The sequence below is a fragment of the Oryza glaberrima genome, chromosome 2, assembly GCF_000147395.1.
Source record: "Oryza glaberrima chromosome 2, OglaRS2, whole genome shotgun sequence".
Taxonomy (NCBI): Eukaryota; Viridiplantae; Streptophyta; class Magnoliopsida; order Poales; family Poaceae; genus Oryza; species Oryza glaberrima.
The window spans coordinates 23114116-23129332 of NC_068327.1; the positions used below are offsets into that span (position 1 = coordinate 23114116).

General features: G+C 41.3%; 1 protein-coding gene across 1 annotated transcript; it reads left to right on the forward strand.

Annotated features, from left to right (window-relative positions):
* The first annotated feature begins 9837 nt into the window (after positions 1-9837).
* LOC127764130 (CMP-sialic acid transporter 5) lies at positions 9838-15196 on the forward strand. The gene is made up of 15 exons (XM_052288960.1): positions 9838-10511; positions 10702-10818; positions 11426-11482; positions 11673-11750; positions 11856-11900; positions 11992-12051; positions 12659-12781; positions 12908-12985; positions 13185-13254; positions 13453-13560; positions 13679-13812; positions 13892-13968; positions 14163-14211; positions 14296-14360; positions 14825-15196. The coding sequence occupies exons 1-14, from the start codon at positions 10341-10343 to the stop codon at positions 14344-14346; spliced, it is 1218 nt and encodes a 405-aa protein (XP_052144920.1). The 5' UTR covers positions 9838-10340; the 3' UTR covers positions 14347-14360; positions 14825-15196.
* Positions 15197-15217: the final 21 nt, after the last annotated feature.

Here is a 15217-nt window from a genome sequence, read left to right on the forward strand (position 1 = left end):
AGTGTAATTATAGACAACATAATAATGTTGGAACAAATTATATAAGGTAAGTTTCTATTTGGGCCTACGTGGGCTGGTTCAAAGGAAGCACATTAACAACTTTCCACGATCCAGTAACACAAGGCTTGTGTGGCTGACTTGTCGGCCCGCAAACAGCTAGGCGCTCCCGCCCTCCCAATGGTCTAACGCGCTCGTCTTCGGCGCGCTCAACTCAAAACCACGCCGACCGAAAATTCTCCTCTTTTCCCCTCCCCGCTGCTGCTCCTCGCCCTCATTTTTTCCGAGCACATTGGTCGCCGCCTTCCCCAAATTAATCACCACCAATCCGCATCCTCTCCCCCTCCCCCACCGGAGGCGCCACCACCGCGGCGAGGAAATTGCGGCAACGCGTGTAGCGGCGCTTGCGCCTCCTGCCGCCGTCGTCGTCCCGGTTCCCCGCCATCGCCACCGCGCCGCAGGTATGGGCTGTCTCGCGCCTATGCCTCTACCACACTTCATCCTGCCGGAAAACCCTAACCCTAGTGCCGCCGACCAGTTGCGTACGGATCGGCGACCAGCCGCACGCGTGTCACGCCCAGAAATTCATGAACCAGAATTTCTAAGCTGAATGTGCATTAAACCCCTGTCCAGAACCAGCCAGGGTACACAAACGACAATGATTGACATACAGATCCACGTCTTACAAAAGTATAAAAGATTACAAATGCAGCGGAAAAGATAAAAGCGAGCTAAGCCTGAAGACTTGACTCCTGCAGCGGGCGATTCCATTCCACAGGCATCCTTGACGGCAGCGGCGAAACCAACTTCTTCGAAACATCTCCAACTGAGAAGAACTTCAACTCTGGTGTGGGGAGGGGGGAAAGAGAGCAAGACTGAGTACTACCCAGTGTACTCAGCAAGTCATACTGGAAGAGAAGGTATGATGCAGGATATATCCAAGGGAGGCTAAAGGTTCTTTTGCATAAAGCTAGCATTTAAAAGCAGTAGTTGAAAGCAGTAAAACAGTTGTAGTAATTAATCAATATTAACCAATCACTGTCCAACGCTACACCACGTTGCAACAGGGCCAACCAACCACCTGAACTACACCAGTTCATTAGCTAACTAGGGGTGAGACTAATCACGGTGAATCTGGTCGACCGCCCATAACCGCGGGCACGGCTATTCGAATAGTTTTACTTTGATCAGAGGTGTACAACTGTACCCACAAGACACAGCCCCACGACACATTTCCGTGCGCCGACATGCCACCACGACATACTGGAAAGAGGCCGTGACAGGACCCTTCGCATAACCCCTTTTAACTAATCGCACCACACCTCAGGTTTCACCCCCACTCCTCGCAAGGCAGCGAGCAGTCCCCCCTCGTTCCACGGTGAATCCGGAAGCTGATCAACCGGACATGCTGGCCGACCCACGCGCCATCAACTCGCGATCCCTCCCCGCTTCCTTGCCATCGCTGCCACCCGCCGCTGCCTGGGCCGCCCAGATATGGGGTGTCCCGCGCGCCTATGCCTCTACTGCACTTCACCTCGTTGCAAAAACCTAACCCTAGCTAGCGTGGTCTACCAGTCAACTACGAAAGGATCGAAGGATCGGCCACCAGCCTCGCCAGCAACTCACAAGTCCTCTCCGCCGCTTCCTCATGTTCAAGGCCATCCCCGATGTGCAAGGTATTTGGCCGGTATCTCTCTTCTGAATTCTAATTACCGAATCCGCTTGAGGCTTTTTCGATTTGATCGGGTCTGGAAACATGAAGCGATGATGCGATTTAGAAATGTTGATCCATGCACAAATGATTGCTGCAACTTAGGTGGTGAATTATACCTCTCCCAAGCTATAGGTGGATAAATTTGCATTTGTACATAAGAGGAATAGGGGGGAGTTTGGTTTCTGGATTATTCACCGCTTTGTGTTGTGTTCATCCGTACGAGTTTCATACTATCTCCGTGCGTCTGCAATTAATTAGTCGGTCTTGCTATGCTGATATGGATGTCGCTCATTCTACTGTCTGTCTCCTGCTTTCCCTGCTGAGTTTGTTAGCTGTTTCATATTCCAAATTGCCTTTATCTTATTATTTGATCACATTTTCATTTCCTACTATCGATCGAACTATTTTGTTTCCTCTAGTAACCATTTAATAGATTTGGAGAATATGTGTATCTTATTATTCAGTGTTTTTGTGATTGTGCATAGATCTTCCCCAACTATCTTTCTCTGATTAAGTAACCTTGATACTGAGCTTGTGAGATCACTCGGACGATTCCACTTTTTTTTTTAAAAAAAATAAACAAATGCAGAAGCTCTGTTTCGGTTTATCCCGAATCCGAGTTCCATTTTTATAGCCATGAGCTTTTTCGTTGTTACAAAAGGATCCACAAGAATTATAAATGTTTTCAGCTTGAATCATTGTTTGAATTTGCTCTGATAAGCTTCAATCATTTCAGCTTGGTCTTAAAATGAAATTTCATCATCTATTCGCTTGCGGTGAAGAGGCTAATAATTGCAACCCAATCCACCCAACTTCAACACCAACAGTTATCTATGTCCAAGTGCCAGGGTATCTATCCCAGAAGAAAAGGGTGTCTGGACAAAATCTGATTGTTTCAAAGGTCCAGAAAGTTCTTCCTGAGGAATCAAGAATAAAGTCAGATGCTACAATAAAATGGGCACTTCAACTTCACAGCGCTGGCTATTCTCTTAGTGGAAAATTTCAGGCCTCTGATCTCTGTGTCGATCCATCAACAGAATTAAGTGTTCAGTCACAAAGAGTGCTGCTTAAGAAAGCAACTATGAAGAACAAAAGGAAGGATTTTAAAAGATTGAGGCTAATTATCAAGCAAGACATCCTTGGAATCAAATGTGAAGCTGACCTCCCAAATGATGTCAAATTGCTATTGGACCTTCTTAAAGACTATCAGGCTAGTGACGAGGTATTAATTGCTCATCACCCGGGGTTGATGAATGAAGATAACAAGATTTCTACTATATTCCACATAATATTCTCTGAACTTGAAGCTCTAATGGTAATAGATGCCGTGAAGTATCAGCGCATCATCTCTGCTTTGGCTTCGCTGTATGGAAATGGTTGTTGGAAACCTTACGCCTACTGCAACAAGCATGTCAAGGGAGTTTTTGTTGACGGCTGTTAAATACAAATTCTCGCCGTCAATACCTGCATAAAACCATAAAAGTAAACATCCAATATAGTGGTAGGATTTATTTCTAACCATTTCCACAAGTGTTGGTGTATATTCGTATGCAGGTAATCAACTACCAAAGATGGGAAAGAATGAGCATGAAGAATACAAATATATTTTGTGCTGATGGACCCACAAGGTTTTGAGCTACAGCATATAAAATGTGCAATCATTTTGAGCCAAAACATGGTGTACCATAAAGTGGGGCCCACATGTCAGCATCCTGAAGAAGGATATGGGCCAGGGGAGCCGGCCACAGTTCGGCCGAACCCCCAGCTGGCCCAATCCAGCCCAACTTTGGCATGATGATTGTACTTCTCATCCTATGACGGTTGTGGCCGTTAATACCGGTGGAAACCGTCATCAAAAGAGACACTTGGCAAGAGAAGGATGAAGATGCTATTTGGATTCTATGGAGAATATTCCTTAGCATCTTCACTCTCTCAAGTCACCTCCACACTATAAATATCCCTCTCCTCTCCCTCATTCACACACACTCCAAGCTTGAGCTGAATTATAAGAGGCTCTATTGTACTACTTTGTATACTAGAATTAGAAAGAGAGTAGAGTAGAAGAACTCGGAGGAATTCCGGAGTTCTCGGTAATCCTCTCCTATTTCTTTTATTCTGTTAATTACTCTATTTTCAATAGAAATATCTTCCTGAGTAATTTAGATTTACTTGCGAGAATTATCTATTGGTTAGTTCTTAATCAGCATACGAGATTATTATTCACTATAATCAACTAAATTATAGTGATTGCTTTAGTGAGTTATAAACACTAGAGTAGATATTAATTGCTTACATGTGGTGTTTAGGTAATTTATATCCAGTAATTGCTGTGTATCCCACAATGCGTAGGTGGTAACAGCCCTCAAGAGCACTTAAGTCCTTCCTGTCCGGGTACGTAGTAGAGCGACATTTGGGAACAGCGGGTTGCTAGTGCCTGAAGTATTGCGCTAGGATTAAAATTAAGCTTTCCTTGGACACTGTTTCTCACTAGAAAATCGTCCCTATTATTGGCTAACTTTAGCTTTGTATCCTTAGATGAACATGATAAGAAAGTAATACCCATTCCCTGTGCAAATCGGTAACTAAAAATACTCCCGGGTGAAGTGCTGCATCGGTATCTTCCATGCGCTTGCGAATTTTATTTGAAACGTTAAGAAATACCAACAGTTTTCACCTTCAAAAACCGCATGACCAACTATGAAGATTCTGCTGAAGGGTTCTATATCTTTACAGAAACTGCTTTAACCATCTGATAAAGGATCACCCTACGCATGTCCACGAGGTAAAACTGTGGTGCTTTTTGTGCACAAACTGATGGAACACATGTTGGGCACAATTCTCCCGGGGCTCATAGTTCAATTAATGATGGAGCTACCCAAGTAGTTAGTTCTAGATAGCATATTTTGATGAAGGAATGAAGCTGATACACAATGGTTCAATTGAGTAATTGACACCACGCTCGGATTTTGCGTACTACCTTTTGTCAACTTAACTCTGTAGAAAGAATGATTGTACGGTTTAAAGATAACATTATTCGTTTACAGTGATATGTACATAGAAATTACAGAAAATTGTTTTGACACTGGGCTAATTAAGAATGATTGTACGGTTCAAAGAGGACATCATTCGTTTACAGTGATACGTACATAGAAATACAGTTACAGAAAATTGCTTTGACACTAGGCTAATTATTTTGGTAGTCATTTTTTTTCTTAGGAGCAGGGTCCTCTTTACTTAAGGGTTTGAATTAGAAAGGATTAATGGCAAACTTGTTTGCTTGTCCTGATACAACCTCTTTTAACTATGATATTTATTTCTTCTGTTACTGGTTTGTATTTGCGAACTACCTTGTACTTATTGTTGGTTTTTGTACATCTGCAAAACTATGCAGCCTGTAGTTTGGCTACTAATCTTTGAGTATACTGTTTTAGTTACAATTGGTGGTGTGATATGCTCTCATGATCAACAGCTATACAGGTTGTGATATTACTGCATGGTGGATATTGTTTGCTAGTTTCTAGGAGTACTTGATTTGATACAAACAAAGCCCACTTTAGGTATCGTGGTGAATGGCTGTATTAAAGTGCGAATCATGTGTCCTGAGACCTTACATTACCAGATCCGGCTTGCACTTAATTGGAATTGTATTATTTCTTTCGATTATCCTGGCTTAAGGATTCCCGTATTATTTGGGTTACTTCTATCTTCTCTTCCAATGCTTTGTTTTGATGTAGCTCTGTACATGCTTTCAGTCAACAACTAAATTTGCGAGTGCCTGTACATTCTGCATGTATTCAGTTAGCTCAACTGAAGATATAACTTATTCTGTGCATGTTCATAGGGTTGTGTCATTGTGTGCATCTCAGCTCTTCATTCATCCTCATTCGTACTAGTTACGTGCTTCTCATCAGCCCGGCAACAATGGGACACATCAGGAAAAGACAATAGAATAATCTATGATAGAATATTTCATGTTATGCACGGTTTCAGATTTCAGAGCATTAGATGCAAACCTGACAGGCCGGACACATGTCAACATGCTATGATCGGTTTTCACCATAGAATCAGCACAAAAATCTGCATTTGTTAAGATAGTGACTGCTCATAGGCATTTTGGCAGGGAAACTGTGACATGATGGAAATGAGATCTTTCTACAAAGCATACCGTTTCAAAGTCAAATTACACCAGTTTCAGTTAAAAAAAATCATATTATTACATTATATTGTAACAAATAGTGCACAATGTTTCAAAACAATGGACACAGAAAATACTTTCATGAAGTCACTGTTCAAAATTTCAAATATACCATGTTTGTTCATCGCTACAATTTTTCCAAACTTGCTTACAACCACAGTTATCAAGTAATGCTATTAAGGCAAGGATTTGATGAAATTAACAATAAGATAGATGTGGGCATCAAAAGAAGAGCCTCCAAATGGATGTTGGCACCTTCTTTAATCAACTGTGTATCAAACCCGTCGAGCTGCTGACTTGCTTGGTTTGCACTTGTTTGACAATAGTGATACCATCTTTCCATGATGAAAATATCTTTGGATTCATAGACTTGAGTATGACTACGGCATCATGATGCCTGCCGAGTAGGATTGAGGACATCAGACCACATTATGGGTACTCAACAGGCCAATACTAACATAACCAATCATCTGTTCAGCCTTATCAACTGCAGATATTGGAATTGGTGCCCCTGCATCAGGAAGTTACAGTTAGATGCATGCCCAAACATGATCTAACAGCTGTAACAATGGCTGAAGAAAACTGAATGGATAACTACATTATATTCATCCTTTGATGCAAACAGAAACTATTTCATTGATCTCCAGTCACTAATTCAGTAACAGTTGCAGTGGACATGGTTGACATAATAAAATCTTGACAGTGTTAAGCAAGACAAAAAGGACACCACATTATTCAGTACTCATGAGCCACTAAGTTTTAGGCTAGATTAAGAATGATGTAGTAACATGTATAGCACATCCAAGCGACTTTACATTTCCTACAAGGGGGGATTTACTGAAAGATAGTGTTGCTAAGCTAACAAAGAATATATATATCTTTTTCCATTAGATTTTCTTATGGAGTGGCTCACTGATGTTCAGATTCCAAAGCCCTAAAAAATTAGATAAAACCTAGCACTAATTCCAGATTCTACGCATGAAGTATCTAAAGTGGATAGACCGAAATAGAAAAATGCCACATCATTTGGAATTATTCCATTGTGAAAATGATAGATCCACAATCCCACAAGGCTGAAAAAAGCCTTTGCAATCACACGTTCTAAAAGAAGTAGAAGATTCAAATACATGAAAGATAGCATACAAGTAGAACTAATAATTCAGTGCAAAAGGTTGTCTAGCAGAAAATTACACATGTAAATTAACAAAAATAAACTCCCTTTTACTCATAATTGTCTAACTTTGGCAGGCCCTTACTAATATAATTGTGGTGGCCTCAGGTTCCGTTGTGCCAACTTTAGGTGGCAATCCAAACATGCCCTTACTCTATCAAATCAAATAAATGAGCATGTACACCAAGTATGTATACCAAGCACGATGGGAGATAGTATCTTTGAGATCACAGGCATAGAACGCTCCCTTTGAGATTGAAGCCTTTTATTGACTTCCGCCTACAGTTTAGCTACCTTTTGCCTCCTAAGCTGCTCATGGAACTTGTTGGTTAGTGACAATCTGTCAATCGGACAACACAGGAGCAAGATAATTGTAGAATTCATTTTGTAATATCAAGTTAGAAAGATCACACCCATGCAACCACATGATAAAGTGGTAGCTATATTACGGCATATATCCAAAACGCCATAGGACTCTTTAGATGATCATCGTAAACCGTTGCAATTTCAGGCAGTTGATAGGATCCAACGTGGTGGCATTTTGCAATTCGCAGATCTTCGTACTTGTCATACTTGGGAGAGAAAGTAGTTATCTGAAGCAGATAACGAATGCGTTGAGGTAGGAACTCCTTCCAAATGTTCCCTTGGTGATTGTCAATCGATAGATACTGCACGAGGCAGACCATACTCCTGTCACCACCCACATGCACAAGGGTTGCGCCAATGTGTTTCTCCACGGTGTCCACGCAAAACAGCCTCTCCTTACTAAGCTTACAAGCTGGGGGCTGCCCATCATCGTTGTTAGCTAATAAAACATCACAGGCATAGATGTGGCCAAGGGTGTCCGGATCACAGGACAACCCAACCTAAGCATCCAGGTCATGGTCATAGTAGCCACGACCTTTGAACGGCAACGCCCACGCACCATGCTGCGTCCACCGGGAGCTCTCCAAGTCAAAGGAGAAGGTGGCAAGAAGGCCGGTGCGCTTCTTCATGGAATACTTCGTCATGCTGAAGACCATGGTCCGTTGGTCAGGGTGCATGCCATGAGAGATCACATTGTGGAATGGTGGCGATGGAAGCGTGCACCATGACCAGTCGAACTTGACCTTGACGCCTACAACAGGTCCATTATCTCGCGGTGGTGGTGGCTCACGAAGCATCTTGAAGATGCCTTCGTCGATGATGAAGAGCTTCCCATCCACCTGCACGTAGGCACAATAGAATGGGCTGGTCTCCGAGTCACACCGAGGTGCGGAGGTGAGAGTGACGCTCTCAGCATAATGGGCTGGCTCTCAGCATAATGACGCTCGTCGGAATAGGCCTGCGTGGCGGCGTGGACAACCCATTCAATAGGGGACTAAGCATAATAGTCGAGCAGTCGTGGGCTCACCTATCGAGGGTAGACCATGGAGGAAGAGGACTATGATAGAGCTTGACGGTGTCGTGATGAGGAAAAGGAACACATTGACAGGGAGCGAAGGGCCTCGCCAAAACTTATGGAGGAAGTGGAGGACCATGATAGAGCTTGAGAAGGAAGAGGAACACATTGATGATGAACTTGTCCATGCAAGAAACAACTATGACATATAGCTATTGCTAGGAAAGAAGGGGTCATGGTAGGCTGAGGGTCAAGGATGGATGTTTTTCTTATGGTGAATCACACCTTATTTTCATCAGTATACACGCACACATTTGCGGTACTAGTTACGGTCACTTGACATAGTGCTACATTATTTCTGTCCTCAACAATAAACAATGCACATTTTCTCGTTTGGAAGTGTCGGGATCGAGGTCCAATCTCACCCACCCAAAATGCTTGAAGTCAGCAGTCCATACTTTGCCGTTTATATGACATATGCTCAATCTAAAGACGGATAAATCATTGAATACCTGAGCATCATGCCGGCCCACCTAAAATGCTTAAAATTGACCCTTTTTCTCCATGATGCTAGTTGATGATTTAGCACTTCTAAACGGAGAATATGTCATCCTAACCCATACATTATGAATTCAGAGAAGAATCTCACATATCACTATGAATTCATGATAAATGAGAATCTAAAAATGACAATCATCATTTTTCTCATGCAGTTCAGGAAGGAAACCACAAAAGCGGCATAGACGTTCCCCTTGCGAGCCATATACTATGCATGTGAAAGATTTTATTATTTTTTAAAGATTTCATAAAACCCCATATTTATTGTCAAATTTGTGCAAAACCACTGATATTTTGTCTTGTGTCTCATAACCATATATTTTATGGTCTAAATGTTTCATAAAACACCATCTTTATTTAAATTTCAGTTGAATTCAATATATCTAAAACAATATATTTTAAAATGGTAAATAGTTAAACCGACAACCTCAATCAAGCAATCAACAACTAAATGTTTCATATACACGTTATATATTTTATGTTTAAAATTTTTAGTAAATACTTGACAACAACTCTCTCTGAAAAAAAAAAGATAAACTCTAACTATGTATCTGATACAGCAGCTAGAGTTTACATTTTTTTCTTTAAGAACGGAGGGAGTATATATATATAAGGGTGGGGGATTTTCAAAACTTTAAAGTGTTAGGTGCCACTGGTTATAATACCTGTGGTTTTACATGCAACTTGCATCATAATTCATAATGAGTGGGGTTTATCGAAATTTCGCTCTATTTTGAACGAACCGAGCAAATAATTCGTGATTCGAGCAAATATAAATAGACAGAAACACCCGCCTTTCCTTTCCTTGCGCGCACTCCCTCCTCCCACCCACCTTCCCCCCTTCTCCCCTTCCCCCTCACACCTTTCGCCTTCACCTACACACACCGGAATCCGAGATCCCGGTGACCGCGTCTCGCACGCGTCCCCCTCCCTCCCCCGCCGCCGGATCCAGCCCCCGCGCGCTCGCCGGAGTCGCCGCCGAGCTAAACCGCGCACCCGCCCCCCGCCCCCGCCCAGGCCGAGCCCCCGGGTCTCCGCGCGCACGTGGGGGGGACGGCGCCGACGCCGACGCCGACGCCGCGCCAGATCTGAGAGATCCGCACCGACGCCCCCCATCCTCGCCTTCCCCGAGGCGTCACGCCAGATCCCCCAGATCTGGAATGGTGGTGGTGTTGTTGCTGCTGCTGCCGCCGTAGGTATGCTTAGGTGAGTCCGTGATCCTCGGGACTCGGTCGCCGCGGCCCGCGGGTAGTGGGAGGGAGGCAAACCTCGTCGGCGGCGGCGGCGGCGTGAGGTGCTGCGGAGAGGAGGTCGGGGAAGGAAGATGCAGCGGAACGGGGTGGTGGAATGCAGCGTGTGCCGGTCGCGGCTGGTGGTGCCGAGCCCGCGGAGCGTGTCCAGGGCGTACGACAAGCACCGCAGCAAGATATCGTCCAAGTTCCGCGCGCTCAACGTCCTGCTCGTCGTCGGGGACTGCATCCTTGTCGGCCTCCAGGTGTGGCTTCACCCTCCTTGTAGCTATATAATTCATTCAAGTCTCCAACCACTAGGTGTCGGTGTTACATGTTTAGCCAATCCCAAATACTCGGTAGTTTGGTGAAATGGTCTGACGAAAATTCCTGTTTATGCTTAATAATCATCCTGAGCCTGGAGAGCTGTACTAATGATTTGCTTTGTATCTGCAGCCCATCCTAGTGTTCATGTCAAAGGTTGATGGGAAGTTTCAGTTCAGTCCCATCAGCGTTAACTTTTTGACGGAGGTTACAAAAGTTGTCTTTGCTATCGTGATGCTAATAATCCAGGTGTGTACTTATGCTGATGTTTCTTGGTGTGCTTGCATTCTGATGATGAGTAATTTAACCCCTATAAAATGATATGTAGAGTACACTTATAGTTTGTCTTGATGGCTTTGGATTGGTAAAATACTCTGTTAGTTCATTAGATCACTTGTACTCTTACATGAGCAGCCTACTGAATTCTTCTGGTACAATTCTGCTGCGTCCAATTTCTTATAGTACATTCGTGTATCAGAAGTGATTGCACATTTAAAAAAAATGGAAGGAGCAGCAAATTTGTGCTAATCTTCCAAACTGATAAGCTCAACTAATGCAGAACTAAAGATCAATCTAATCACAACAACAGCCTTTCAAGATGTGAAAGCAGTTTCGGTTGATATTCTATGTGCTACCTGCACTTCATTATCTTTATGCGCAATTTAGCTTGTCAGCATGTTCACTGTTCCAGATTTGCAATTGCTATGCTGCAACAGATTCTATATACTTTCCATTATGATCCTACCTCTTACTTGTTATGCTGCAACAGATGTACATTTTATGCCTTCTATATACTTTCCATTATGATCCTACCTCTTACTTGTTTACCTTCTCGATGCTGCTTTCTGTGTGGCAGTCTAGAAAGCAAAAGGTTGGCGAAAAACCACTTCTGGCACGTTCAACCTTCATCCAGGTGATTTGTTTTCTGCTTTCATGACTTATATGAACCACCAGTAGAACTTTTTTACATACTCATTTTTAAATACCTTTTTTCTTTACCAATAATTTGTTTCCGCTACCTATGTTCTAACATAATACTGCTTGTTGCATGTCTTTTTGTGACATTGTCTGATCATCTGACTCTCCATCATTTTCATATGTAGGCAGCCCGTAATAATGCACTACTAGCGGTTCCGGCCCTTCTGTATGCCATCAACAATTACCTAAAATTTATCATGCAGGTGAATCTGAAGCCATAGTTGTCGACCTTCTATGTACCCCTCTATTGTCATCATCCATGAACATATATTTTTATGTTGTCTGACATTTTTGAGCTGATTATGCAGCTGTACTTCAATCCGTCAACTGTGAAAATGCTAAGCAACCTAAAGGTACATATTTTATGCACTACTCAGGTGTTGTGCTTTTCTTATTAGTGCGTATACGCATATATCATACCTTTTGTAATCCAAATTTCTCTAGGTGCTGGTCATTGCTGTTCTTCTGAAATTTATAATGAAAAGGAGATTCTCCGTAATTCAGGTAAGCTTGAGGTTATGTTGCAGTTATTTCTGACTTTATATATATAGGTTGCATTTTGGGGGTAAATATAACCAAATTTTTGTGCTATATACCATCTGTTAGTCTTCTACCACTATAGTGCAATTTAAAGATTACTGGGTCATGTGTTCACTGCTTTGTGTTACATATCCTCTATAGAATCATATTGCCAGTATTCGGCTACTTTGTACATAGAGATGCTTTAGGAGTATTAGTAAACTCTTAAATAAAATCAAGTGTGAGAGAATTTTGTAAGTGATTTTGCATAGTAAAGCTGAGTCTCAATAAAGCTAGCAGTGATAGTGAATGTTTGTCTATTGTCTTTGTGTCAGTTTCCACTGGTCTTACGGTATGTTTCAAATAAGTCTGCATCACAATGCTAGGTTCAACTTGTACTTTACTAGAATTGCCATGTTTTATCATTTAATGTTGATGACCATAATCTTCAATCTGGATTACTTGTAACTCACTATGTTACTGAGGTATATTACATGACAAAGTGCCTTTTGCATACGCTCTTACGCAACATTCTAGCATCGTCAATCATGCTGATTTTCTCCTGCTTTCTTGCCCCCCTTAATTTTGTCAGTGGGAAGCTCTTGCTCTACTTCTTATTGGAATCAGCATCAATCAACTTCGTACTGTACCAGCGGGCAATACTGCATTTGGCCTTCCTGTCACTGCTATTGCGTACATATACACACTGATTTTTGTAAGTAGTTTCCACACCATTTTGACCTCTTAGGATTTCCATTTTCTTTCACTTCATTTTCTCAGCTCTCTCAACAGACAATAGGCTTTAAAATTATTTATATTCTCTTGCAACTGTGCATTGTAGGTAACTGTTCCATCATTGGCTTCTGTCTACAATGAATATGCCTTGAAAAGCCAATATGATACTAGTATATATCTTCAGGTAAATTACGTAGTATTGGAAATTTATTGAGTAATGATCTTTATTCTTCTATCCAACTATCTACTTATTTCGTATTAGCTATTTTGTTTAGTTGTCCAAGATTGTATTTTGTAGTATAAGGCATATGATGATTCTTTTTTTTTATCCGCATTATTCTTGTCTTTTGTTTGCTTCACTGTTCTTTTTATATACTTTGCAGAATTTGTTTTTATATGGATATGGTGCAATATTCAACTTCCTTGGCATTCTTGGGACTGCCTTATTCCAAGGTACAATTTTTTTTTTGGAGTGTTATCATGCATGATCAATATTTTTATGAGTAATCAGCGTCAGATTCTACAATAAGACAACCATTAACTGTCTTATGTGGTCATATTCATATAATCTTTAGTGAACGCCATGTTGTCTAATGTTTTGACAATCAAAGCACCATTTCTTTGACATAATCATCTCCTGTCTATTTGCAGGGCCAGAGAGTTTCAGTATTCTTCGAGGACATTCAAGGGCTACGATGTTTCTCATATGTAATAATGCTGCGCAAGGCATTCTTTCTTCATTCTTCTTCAAGTATGCAGGTAAATTCCGTGCGTACTTTTTTTTAGTTTCCTGTGTAAACACTATCATTCGCTGTTCCGCCTATATTATTCTATAAATTTATATCTTCAAATTGTTAATGTTATAATCAATTTGCAGACACAATTTTGAAGAAGTATTCATCAACTGTTGCAACAATTTTTACTGGTCTAGCTTCTGCTGCCTTCTTGGGGCATACCCTGACCATTAATTTTCTACTGGGCATATCAGTTGTGTTTATTTCAATGCACCAGGTGAGTTTGCCTGCTTAACTAAATTTCATTGAGACGACATTTTTTGTCTTCCATATACATAACTGCTATCTGTTCTCAGTTCTTCTCTCCACTCGCTAAAGCCAAAGATGACAAACCAGCTGAATTGTTAGAGTTGGAAGATACACAGAATCATCGGTACGTTTCTACCTTGTTTTAAATGGTTGGATCATGATACTTGTTGCCATATTTTTTTGGTTTTCACCTTCGTTCTATTCAACAAATGACAAACAAGGTTATAGTGACTTTAATATGTACTGTGCATCTAGATATGTGCTAATTTCCAAATATTTCTTGTTGCATTACCTCATAAGATACATATTATGTCGCAGGTCATCTGAATCTTCTTTTGTAAATATGACTGCTGGCGCTGCTGAAGATGTATGTGACTCGTTTATTTCTAAAGAAAAAAAGATTCATTTGTGTTAGAACAATTACATTATTAGTTGCACATTATCATTTCAGGCCAGCCATAGGATTGGAACTGATGAGAGGCAACCACTGTTGCCAACATGAAGTATTTTTTTGAGGTACGCATGGCTTCTTTAACCAGAACTTTAAGTTTGTTTGATGTGGCTTGTTTGCTTTAGTGACTAGTAATATGGCACAAGCTAAGATATGAAATTATGGACAAGTAAACAGAGATGTGCTTGTGCCCACAAACTGGTGGATAGAATAACTAGATTGATTTGCGGGAATTAGGCAGAGACAGACTCTCCGCATAGATTAATATCGGCATCAAATGTGTGACCTGAATATCTGATATAAAACCGAAGCTCCCATTGTTTGGGTATTGGGTCATAAGTTTTAAGACCAAAGTGACCTGATAAATTTCATCTGTAAGTTAGTCTGATATGGGTTCCAGAATTAGCTTTTTGTTCCTAAAATGGAATGAAATCATGAAATAGTCAGATACCTTGTGGGTGTGATACTTTATCTAATTCATCTGTCCAGAACTAAGTTTCTGAAAATGTGTGTTCTTTTGTTTATGCAGGTAGTGTAGAGGACAATTCTTTTTGCCATCCAACTTGGAGGCAGCAGAGTTTATATAGCGTGGCGAGTGAAATAAACTATTGTACACTGTAAAGGCAAAGAAAGAAACATCGATGTATTTTTCCCCTTTGTCATTTTTATTATCTTTTGTGATAGGGAGGGTTGTCAGCTGTGGCCTAACGAGTGTGGCACAACATTTTTTGGATAGGCAAATTCCACATGAATCCCCAGATACGATACTAGTATAAAGCAATTTTTTCCCTGGATATGTATACTCAAATGTATCAATGAGTTACTGTTGTTATATGGAACTTTTGTACTATCACACTGGTGTTACATATTGAAACTAGTCGGTTCTAGACTTACCATGGTAGCTATGAATGGCCTTGAGCCA